The 12,131-nt window shown below is 41.0% G+C and overlaps 1 protein-coding gene across 4 annotated transcripts in view; it reads right to left on the reverse strand.

The window, feature by feature from the left end:
• Positions 1-12,131, reverse strand: part of FARP1 (FERM, ARH/RhoGEF and pleckstrin domain protein 1) — a 215,737-nt gene that overhangs the window by 172,808 nt on the left and 30,798 nt on the right. For all 4 annotated transcript variants that reach the window (XM_076361931.1, XM_076361921.1, XM_076361913.1 and 1 more), the window contains exon 2: positions 91-286. In XM_076361931.1, the coding sequence (XP_076218046.1) occupies positions 91-261 (171 nt within the window). In that variant the 5' untranslated portion in view covers positions 262-286. The remainder of the gene's footprint in view (positions 1-90; positions 287-12,131) is intronic.

A 12,131-nucleotide genomic window follows, 5' to 3' on the forward strand; every position in this document is an offset into this window, starting at 1 on the left:
GAGTTGAAATAAAAAGAGAACTGGTTTGAAAACAGGTGTTTTTTGAAATGCCTGAATAATCTTTAGCCACCCCAACCTCCACATCCTTACCGGAACGTCAAAAGTTTCTTGCGTGTCATCCAGCATCTGAATTTTGATGGAGACGAGTTTTCCTGGAGGTGTCATAGGTGGTTTCTGTCCATGCTCCAAGGTACTGATCCCAGCATTTTCCTGAGCTCCTAACCGGGATCCTGCTGTTGGTCTCTGCTCTGTTTCACCCATGTTTAGAGAAACACGTTTCTTATATCTGATAAAAGAATAAGGGCAAAGACGACCATATCACTTATTTATAAGAGTTGTTGCACATAAGCATTATGGTATATATACTTACAGCTGATAAACCATATGACCATTAACACAAAGTAATAACCATTATGATTTTTTTTTTTTTAATGCATCATATGAAGACAAGAAAACGAGGCAAACTTTATACTTTTCAAAATACACAGGCTAATCACCTTCTGGGGGTAAGGCTGATAGACTGGCTACAGTACTGCACAATTGGGAAAGTATTCCTTTTCTCCTGGAAAAGGAAACAAGACCACAGTGGAAACAGAGCACGACAGAACCCAGATTTCAATTAGTGATGCTAATTTTTATGTATTTATGAATCAGGCTGTTAGCAGCCACAGCCAGGGCTCCCAGAGAAGGGAGGAAGGTGAGGAGAGCAGGTGGGACAACTCACCACTTGCTGACCATCATTCCCTCCTGGGCATATCAGCATTTTTTCCTTTGGTCCTTCCAGCCTTCTCCGGCTCTTTTCAGCTGCCACCTCGCTTAAGGGTCTGCGAAGCAGGAAAGCCAAAGGGGTACATGATGACCTCAATTATGTTGCCTAAATATTTTGTTTCCTTTGGGGACCAGAGCTGGTCTAGAACCTGGAGCCTGGCCTGATCCCACTGATGGGCCAAGGACTATGTCCAGAAGAGGCTAGAGAAAAAAAAAACTGGTTGGGAAAAGCAAGGGAAATCTAATTTCCCATGGAGCCCTGTATGCAGGAGGGGAACACCAAGAAATGCACCTTCCTCGCTGTGCTAGGGGAAGGCTACACCTGTACCAGCTCACCTGCACCGCTCACTGAATGTGGATGTCTGCTTCGTATCCATGGAAAGTAACCTCAGAAACTGGCTTGCTAATTTTGTTTCCGTGCAGCTTTCGCACCACATTACACAGCATATTTTTGCTAAATGATTATTCTATCCTAAAAAGGGAGCAGAGCTACAACAGTGATTCAGTGTGATTTTTCATTAACTGGCACAACTTGGAACCTTCTTTTTTAGTTCAAGGACCGTTAGTTTTACTTGTCAAATGTTACACATCACACTAGAATTTTATTTCACTTTTTCCTCCCCTGCCTTTTGACACTCTAGCTGGGTTTCTGACGAAACTCACTGCTACTGTCTATTTATCTTTCTTAGTAATTGCATTTCCATTCTGCATGACTTTTATATGCTGATCAATGACCATTAAAAAAACATGTAGCACACAGAAAGAATGGACATGTAACTTTCCAGCTGAACAGAGGCACAAGAAGAGTACTGCCAATCATTGTCTGGCTTTTACTCTGAGGTTACAAATACTGAGAAGCCTAGGGGAAAAATAGGAAGCACAAGATAGCCTATGTATTAGTGAATGCATCACCAGTTCTACAGTGTACTATAAAGAACAGTGCCATATAATAGGATAACAGTTCCCTCTGTAAGGACAGAGTAAAAACAGTCCTGTCTTCGGCAGGATATACTATTTACTGCATATCACTGTTCCGTGTCCTGACTAATTTGTTCCCACAGATTTTCCACACATCAAGTGGCTTGGAGTAAAATTTTCAAAGCACTTTGATTAAAAGAAAAAAAAAAAGGGGGGGAGGGAGGGAAAGGGGGGAAAAAAAAAAAAAAAAAGAAGTGTTATCTGAGAAGGAAGGGAATGAAAAATGAGGGATCGTGCACTTCTACATATCAGCTCAACAGGCACAAGTGAAGAACAAAAAACTGCAGGCAACGTTTTGCAATGAACCAGCACTATCCTACCCAACAGGGTTGGAGATACTAGTGAAACCTGTCCAATCGCATGCCAAATACTACCAAGAGGCAAATTTTTCCTCAATTGGCATTGTAATGTAAAATGTAAAAGGAATAATTCAAAAAGAATAATATCTATTTAATTTAATTAAATTAAAACCTTTTTATGAGACAAGAAGCGCCAACAAGAAAGCTGCAGTTGGAGGCAGGAATTCCAGAAGAAAAGACACCAAGCTCTATACAGCAAGACTCCAGGCCTACTTACAAATAAAACTGGTTTTCATGCATGTGAAGTACACAGGGACATTTAAAAAGGTAACACATGCACCCTGTCTGGAAGTGCCACTGCACACAGAGATACTGGTCCATGTCCTTATTAATTCAAAAGCTGTTTTAAGAGCTCTTCTGAAGTCACCATATACCACAGACAGCACCAACACGGCAGAAAGGACCTCTACAATTGCTGTGTTACTATGGGTTTTTGGCTAGGTACAGACATTTAAAGTGGATGAAGAAGAAATCTGTTCTTACCAATAAATCCTAAACATAGGAATCAATCCAGTCAGTTCAAGTGATACCATTAAATAATCAACGCAAGGAAATATTACAGAGCTTGAAACGTTCTATAAATGTTCTTCTGACTAGATGATCTAGTGGCACACACACACATTCAGACAGGTGAATAAACTTAGTGAAACAAGGAAAAAAGACCCAGATTTAGGAGCCAAAAAAATCATGGAGGAAAGGTACAAGCCAAACCACTCCATATATACAGCTGAGAGGTTTATTATTATTATTAACAGTTAGCAATATAGAAACTCTTGGTTTTTTTATATATATATATTGAACCATTCAGTTGTACACGCACACTTCCCTTTGGAAGCAAATGTCTAAGAAGTATTGGCCACCCTGATCACATGCATCTGCTACTTACAAAATTAAAAGCAGACCTTTCCTTTTTTTAATCTGTATGTATATCTACACATCAGCATGCTGCATTGGACATTATTTAAGTTTTTTTTCTGTATGACACTAGTCTCACTCACTGTGGTGCTGTCCTAACATTGGCATAGTATCTTTATTATGCCTTTTTGTAAAAGAGGCCTTAACAATTATTACAATTACCCTCTCAAATAATGCAGCGCATCGGGCAAGCTGTATACCTTTCTCTAAATCACTTTGATCTAGAAAACCAAGAAGCAAGGTCACAGAATGCAACAGAAGAGTATTAAGCAAATATTAAGCAAACTTGGGGGGATTAGGATGCCTAATGTCTGTCACGATGAGGAGAAGGATCAAGTTTGGACGGAAGATGGAGAATTTTAAAGACACTCTAGTAGAAAGATGATGTTGATGCATTGGGGAGGGTATTAATGGAGAAGAAAAAGCAGTAACCACCAGACTCCAACACACACAGCTCTCAGAAAAATATAAGTGGAGGTAGACAACTGGTGAGGTAGACAACTGGTATGGGAGCCAAGAGAGTGGCAAATAAAAAGAACGCATCTGAACTCTGAAAACTAAGAGTTTCTGCCTGCTCTTTTTGACAGCTGGTGAAACCCAAGGCCAAAATCGCATCTATCGTTTCTGCTGCAGATTCACTGGGTGTCAGTGCCCTTCTCAGTAGTGCTGTAGCATCTGCAAAGACAGAGACTGCTTCAGAGAGCTAACCTGCATTCCAACCTGTGCAAGGGGAGAAGTTACCCGAGACAGCTGAGCTGCCCACAGAGGAGCCTTGGACCCTCCCGCTCCTTCCCTGCCTGATGCCGTGCACCAGCTCTCACCCTCCTCAGACCCTTCGCTGAGCCAATGCACCTCGCTAACCCAAAAGAAAACAACTATGTGTTCATTCTTTGCTGGATTAGCAAATCAAATCAGCTCTCAGTAGGCTGGCAAACCTAAGGCTGGGGTAAGCTAAGCCCAGCCAGCTGCTGGCAGGCCACTAGACTGACTCAAGCCATCTCACCTAACTCTACCTAAAACACCTGGAAGACACAAAAAGCTGCAAGTGCCATTAGATAGATTAGTAAATGTGTTTTTGTCCTAATCATGTTAACAATCCTTTTACACAGATACTACACGCTTAGATGAAAATTTTAAGTTCTGTATATACTTATGCAGTAGCTGGACAAAGGCCATGATGTGGTTCAGCATAAAGCCGTTTTAGTTCTCTGTGTTCAAAACAGGCACATTTTATAGCATTGGAAAGGTTCAGGCCAATTAAAGTTTCCACGTATTTTTCTTTGGCAGGATGAACAAACAATCAAACTGACTTAGTCTAAAGGGAGCTAGGAGTATAAACAGCACTTTTTTTTTTTGGGGGGTGGGTGGGAGTAAAGGGTTACAAAAATTACAAAATACTGAGGAAAAGAGAAGCAATAATCCACTGTTAGAAACGTGAGCAGGGCTCATGTTGGAATAGATGCTAATCTGATCTGTTAACTACTCTGCTCTTCTAGATCAGGCAATGAGGTTCGGACATTTGATGCAAGAGGTTCCTGAAGCCTCAAGACTCCTGTTACAGGGGGAGAACGGTACCAGGTATCTAGGCTTTTTCCACGTCTTTTGTTTTGCTTAAACACATTTTAACAGCACGAAACAGAAGGCAGCACGCTGTTCACTATACTCCTCTTAAAGGTGGGGAAGCCTGAGGCACAGTGGGATGATGTGACTGGCCTGTAAAGGCACTGAGCAGACCAGCCGCAGAGCTAAAGCTGCAGTCGAGGCCTCTCAGATGCTGGCCCAACACCGTCTCACAGATCATATGGCAATGAAACATTTGAAAGAGATTAAAGTAATCAATATAATACCAGATGAGATGACTCAAACTGACTCAATGGCTTATAAACCATCAGTAAGAACTAGGAAGGCACCAGAGGACTAGAAAGGAACAAATTAAATCCAGATTTTCCAACGGATAATGAATGTGAAGCAGCAAGGAGAAAGAGGGGCAATCCAGGCAAACTGGTCACATGTGCTTTTAACTCTCAACTTCTTGTAAAACTTTTGGAAAGCCTCAGCTGTGGAGAGGACTACAGTGAATACTGCTAACGCTCCTGTCAAGTACTCATCTTCAGTTCTAAGCACCTTCATATTTGCAGAAAAACATAAACCAACAAATTGGAGTGAGTTTAAGGAATCATAATAAATAAGTTATAGACAGGATAACATGCACAGGTCACACGTGGAGGGCTCAGAGAGAGCACCTGTAGCAAATCTAACCGTGCGGGTAAAGACGCCACCTCTCTCCAAGGTCCAGTCCACAGACATTAATGCTCCAGAGCAGAGGGAGCAGGACGTGTCTGCACCTCAGCCGCCCCGCTGCAGAGGCCACTTTATCAACCAAGCCCACTATCTCATATGATGCGTCGATCCTTCATATTTCCTTTTACCTCCCCTTGGGTAACAGCAAAGTAGGTATAAGTGTACAGGTCTGTTACGTGCTTTTGGCAGGGCCATACATCTCCAGTACGGGAAAATTCTATACCCGCAGCATAAATTGCCAATGAAGCTGCATTTTCATTAATATACCAGAATTAACATAAACACGAAATAAGAGAGCAAGTTTCTTGAACGCAGACTAAAAAAATAACAATAAAATAATATAACAAGGCAAGAGGACCAGGGAGACTGAAACCGAATTAAGTCTGAAATGATGGGGAGCAGACAGAGGGACAATACAGCTTAGGTTTTTATATTTTGTGAAACGTTATCCCAGTTAATTTCTGCAAGTCCATGGCAGACTTGTACAAAGCACATGCGGTGATTACAAAAATTTAAGTTATTCATCTAAATAACACTAATATAATTTATCAGCTAAAGAACACGATTTTGACAGTTATGATGAATCAATGCAAAGGAAAGAAACCATCCCCGGCACTTGCTCAGCAGAGACCTCTTGCGCGCCAGACGCAGCAGCGAAGAAAGTCGACCTGCGAGGTAGCAGACATGATGCACACAGCTAGCTATCGCAGCAATAAACGGCAAATTTTCAAGTCACGCTAAATGAAATAACTGGATCAGCCCCATTCCAGGCAAACAACAATAACCAAAATTTGTTTCTTGAGTGGGAGTCACCACGTACCACATGGGACAGCTGTGTAGGAATACCTAGAGATGACAGATTTATCCTTTTCAGAAATACAAAACAAATACGTTCTGTAGGAAGGAGAGGTCCACAGCAGAGAAGGGAGGATTTTTTTGAAAGCTTTAAAGTCACCATCATCTTATGAGTCTTTGGCAGTTTCTCATGGGACAGTATCAAAGATTTCTTGGAAAATCTTCTCTTTAAAGTCTGATTTTCTTAAGGAACTACCAAAACCCACAAACAGCTGTCTCACTAGCACAACGTTCGTGCTTCGCATTATTCCGCACAGAACCTCATACACCCTTGAAATTACACAAAGGTCCTTACAAAGAAAAACATACATTAGAAATCTGACATAAATCCAGAATTTTTTCATTAGGCTAACGGACCAGCATTTTTGTGGAAGCAAAGAAATGTGACAACTAAAGCTCTTAATAGAAAAATAGCTCAAGCTGGAAGGGCAGTAGTACAGATACAGGTTCTGTGTGTCTGCTTCTCTGCTTGCACCCAGCAGACTAAGCTTGCTTGCTCAGCCTCTAATGGAAACATTGCAAGAGAAGGTGGTTTCTGGATTCCTGTTCAGAATTCCTGTCTGCCCTTTCTGCTCACATCCACAATATTCAGACAGAGAAGTAAGTAGTACAAAAAGCCAATCCTTCTGTACCATTGGGCCATCTTCTGGGATTAAAAAAAAAGGGAAATGTTGTAAATGATAGTTGCTTCATGAAGTCAGAAGTAGGGAGGCTCCAGGTAAGGTATCATCAAGTTGATCTGCATTAGAGGCTCATGTCTAGTCTCCTGTAGAGTCAGTGGGTAAGAGGATGGAGGGGGAGCTCCTTAACTGATAAACAGATTTATTTTTTCTTTTTCCTGTCCCTAAAGACACATAAAATTAACCTCTTAAAACCCACCTGCTCAGGAAAACACTGCCGTGGCTGTCTACTTTTTTGCAAGTCTTGGAATGGGATACTTTAGCATTCTGCAGACTTCCTAAAATTTGCAGCAATAAGAAATGCCCTCAATTAAGGCAGAATATCCATAATAGAATAAAATTCATCACCTGTCATGAAAATAAAGATAGCCCACAAAGTTGCCGATCTTGGTCAGACTCTGAAAACCTCTAAATCACGCTGCCTTATCCCTTGACCCAGTTTTTATGGTATGGTAACGTAGATGGACAGACTAAGTACTCAGATTTGTAGAGCAATACTGTACACTTAGTTGTTAACACCAGACTAGCTAGAACATGAAACCAATGTCAAATTTAGGGACCTAAGCAGTAAGTAACACAAAGCTTTACAAACTCAGACTATTCAGTATGCCAATAATGTAGCCTGAAATCCAGAATAAATGAACATTTATGTACGTATAGGACAAAAAAACCCCACACCTCTTGCAAGCCTATCTGTACAGCATTCACAGTGCCCGCATTCATTACTGCTTCTACCTTTAGGGCCATTCAGCTTCCAACTGGAGCTCATTTATCTTCATTGCATTCAGGTCCTAAAGCTGTTTGCAATTCTGTGGCGCTAGCAGCTGTCCCAGATTCCACGTCTTCTGCCAGATGTCAGCAAAGAGCAGTCCCATCCCACACAAATCTGATGCATGCTATCTTTTTTCCTCAACCACACACCTGTCAGTAGATCTATCAACAAGTGCATTAATAGATTTCTGTATGCTTTTGCAATTGCCTCTGTGAAAAACCTCATCCCTTAAGTGTAAATACAGATTGTTCTGTGAATCAAGCCAGTCTAGTCTACAAATATTTTTTTTAAACCCACAAAATTAAAATTACTTTTGATGACTGTCAATGATATTAAACAAGACAGTAAACATATTGATTTGCTGTGTGCTATGTTTTTCGGACAACCCTGCATTAGAAACTTATTGCAGACAAGGAACATTTCTTTTTACTCCCTGCATCTCACACAAGCAAGCAAAGCCATCGTATATATGTAAGTGAGCAATTAAGTGAGTGAAGCCTTCATATGCTCACCTCTCAAAGGAACCCCTCGGAAACCTCTTCATACAAGTTACTCTTGGGACTGGCTGTGACCATTTTGCAACCTCTAGGGACTTGGCTTCACTATTTATTCTTCACTACCCCTCCACGGTACCCTGGTACCATTGTCAACGCTATTTACTTGAATCAGGAATGCCAATATCCTAGTCAAACCAACACAGCCAAATTTAAAGTTTTTTCTTCAGGTTTTAAATCAGCCAACTTGAAGGCACTGTACAAACAGGTAATTCTGGCTATTCCTGGAAGGAAAATTAGTGTCTCATCTGCTAAGCCAAGGGGATGATTATCTCCAATTGCTCAGTTAGTGACTGTCCCCCAACAACTGTGCTTTTCCTTCAAATCCAAAGGCACTGAGCAAAATGGGGAGCTCCTGGAGCCATGAATCCGTTACTAGCCCAGAGGGAAAGATTTCTACACAGATGCTTTGTTTGTTAATGGACATATTAAAATTTGAATTAAATATTGCCCACTTGCTTTGCATTTATTGTATCACCATTTAACTACCACGTATGTGTTTATAACTTACTTGTACATGAAATTCAACACAGTGTTTTTCTTTGAAAATACTTTCCTGCCACTTTACGTCCCCGATGGAACAGACCACATCTTTTCTACAAAATTTCTGCTTTATCTCGGGGTGGGGGGAAGATATTTCTTCTTTACTGTGAAACTCACAACCTGCTTTCTGAGATGTTTTTCAACCTGTTGTCAAAACTGCCTCTGTAAGAAATGGTGCTTAGGAAGAAGTTGCAAGCTACTGGTATCATATACTTATATTCAATTTCATTGACACCCCTTCCATTTTGCATAACCTGTTTGTGCCAATTCTGTCACTAAAACCTATGAAAAAGTAAAACTCAACATGCTTGCACAAGTGACAAAATGCAATTTAAAAAAAAAAAAATCCATGGGGAAAAAAAAATTAGGAGTAAAGAGTGCATGAGATACATGTTGAAGTCACCCAGCTAGTCCTTTACTGATGATAAAATGTGTTGTAGAAGTGACAAAGTACACGTTACCATTTTATGAAGACCTAAAGCATTTTAAAGTTGAGATATGAAAGCATCATCACGTGGGCAAAAAGCTATTTCACATTATGGACAGAAAGACTGTGGAAGCTTTATTGCCACATGGTAAACGTTAGGAACATATAAAGAGAGTTTAAGAAAACCCCTGCCTCTTGTGTTTCCAGCCAGCACAGTTTCTTAATCAACTGGGTCATCACCTGAGCCCACAGTTTGTCACCGGAAAACACAAGCAAAGTGGGTAAGAACTTAAAGCAGTTTGGTGGTTCAATAGTAGTACAAATCACTCCTGAAGCCATTAAAAGCATTTTCTAAAACCCTTTCATGCCATCACTCTGCATAAATAAAGCTGTTGCACCAGCTGGAGTGCTCTGGGCTCATTCACCCATACAACACCTCATGTGAAAGCCAAGCCGAATGTGCTTATAGTAGAAGAAAGTAATCTGATTTACTTCCAGATTTAACAGAATTCTGAAAGGCATCCAGCAACTCATACCCAGTCTCCAGCATAACGTAGACATTTTCCATGAAATAAAAACACATCAAAAGAATAAATAACACACTACATTAATACTACTGTTCAGCAGTTGGGGGAAAATCTGATACAGTCCTGGTGTTGAGAAATAAAACAGCTCGGGGGAAATGGTATTTCTCTGAACCAAGTATGAGTATATAGTAGAGGTATTCATGCTGTCTAAATGCAAGCTGGCTCCTCCGGAGAGCTGTTAAGCACCAGAGCCTAATTCGGGTGTTTGGTGGCCCTTCAGAGGAGCTTCTCCCTTCCTTGAGCACGTGGACCCCTAGCAGAAGACCAAAATGCAGCGGTCAGCGTGCCAAGACCCTGTTCTCTCTCCTGTTGAGAGAGATCAGTTATAATTTGTTGCGTTGATGGTGTGCTGCACAAGTACGGAGCAGAAGCTCGTGAGCTTGCCACCACGCATGCTGTGCTGCATGAAGGGGGTACCCTTATGGCCCAGTGGCTCAAAACCACAGAGGACAACATCAGTGTTCAGCATTATGCACCTGGGGAAGACACCTATCCAAACATGTTAAACTGAAGCCATAATGGCCTTGACTAGTTTCCTTTTTGCCCAAAGCTTGTGATCAGACTCCCACAAAATTATTACATAGGTCTTCCACCAGGAAAAAAATATTTATGGTCACAGTTGTATGCTCAGTATACAACCCACTATAAAAACAGAAAGAATTCCTGCAGGCTTAAAACATATAAACATCTGTTCCCAAAAGAGACTTTTTATTAGTTTGTAAAACTGCTCGATATAATTGAATATGCAATGATTTTTTTTTTTTTTAAATTAAGTCTTTCACCAGAAGCCTTTATTATGCTTGACCAAGGAAATACCACACTTGGTAATGACACAGTTTCCAGTAAGAAATGCACGTACCATCAAGAAAAAAAAAATGCTTTATGGACTGCTGTTTAGAAAACAACTTAATAGATTCCTTGGCATCCTGGTAGAGATATAATGGGTCATGAGGCGTGATTGTATAATATCCAGATTCAAATATCCTGTAGTGTTTTAAAATTATGTCTTTATTCTTCCGTCGAAAATTATTTTTAAAATTATAGCAAAACTTTCAAACTTGCTTAGGTTTCTACCTCATTTCTCTTTGTGTGAATACTTGAACCACTAAAAGATCCCTGGAGAAACTCTACCTGTGCTGAACGGCACAGTCTAGACACTGTCTGCCCCTGTTTGTCTGACGACAGCTCTCCCGATCTTTCAAGATACAGTACTTCTCTGTCTTTAGATAATTGATAACACTGCATTTATTCTGTGAACAGCTATCAGAGATACTGTGAGACAGAGATACAGATATACTGCTGCCACAGGTAAGTCCTCATTTTATGTCTGATTAAAACATAAGTGTTGTGTATGCTGCATGAAGACAGACGAGGGTTGGTTTTCGTAGCAGACAGATTTAGACCAAAAAAGGTCTGTTAGCTGCTGTCGTGTCTGCAAAATAAACCGCTTTTCCCACCGTAACTTACTTCACAATGAAAACTCGCATAAATTACTCCAAAGCACAGCACTATTACGGCAAGCTTTAGAAGTTGTACCTAGAGAAGGGCCTGCCTATTCAACCACCCCATCATCCCTTCACCAACAAACCTGTTTCAGTGCAGATTACATCCCTGTGGCTTCTGTTACATTTCAAAACTAATTACTCACCTGCTTAGAAGTGTGAAAAAGCATTATCTGTGGAATCTGTACTTTTCACTATTGAAGGGGACAGTGGAAAGCATCAGTTCTCTTGTTCTGTTCTCTTCCCTGCAGCGTTTGCAGGGAGAGAAAGCAGAAATACTGCCAAAGCAGCCCACCGGTCTGCACCGACCTCCTCAAAATATCACTGGAAGTAACACTCTGAAACAGCTTTTACAATCTGAGCAGGACAGAGAGGCATAAGACTCAGATCCTTTTGTAAAATTAAGGCATCAAGAGGTGGAAGTTGTCAGTGAAAGATCAAGCAGAAAGAGGGACATGGTAAATAATACATTTCAAATAATTCAAAGTGAATGCTGCCTGAAAGATTTTGACAGGTCCTCTCACTAAACACAAGGCTCCCAATAAAGCAGCACAGCAGAGCGCACTGTGTGCCAGGCAAACAGGGAGACTGGGTATTAGATTGCTCTTCCCGTGGAGAACATCCTATACTCCTCATATTCCTTTCTTGGCTCCTGAGTCTCAAGTAACTTTAGATTATGCTAAACTCAGAAAGCAGCTTTTATACCCATGTCTGATAGTAGTATACAGGATAGCCATGGCAGGCAAAGACCTCTAAAGAGTAAATAACTAATAACTCCCAGGAGTTTTTCCTTGCTGAGCATGCTCAAACTTCGCACGCTTTCCCAATGGCAACCAAATGTCTCCCCACAAAGCGGGTGAGCACGCACCAGCCTGGGAACAGAGGAGCCC

The sequence above is a fragment of the Aptenodytes patagonicus genome, chromosome 1 (assembly GCF_965638725.1).
Source record: "Aptenodytes patagonicus chromosome 1, bAptPat1.pri.cur, whole genome shotgun sequence".
Classification (NCBI taxonomy): Eukaryota; Metazoa; Chordata; class Aves; order Sphenisciformes; family Spheniscidae; genus Aptenodytes; species Aptenodytes patagonicus.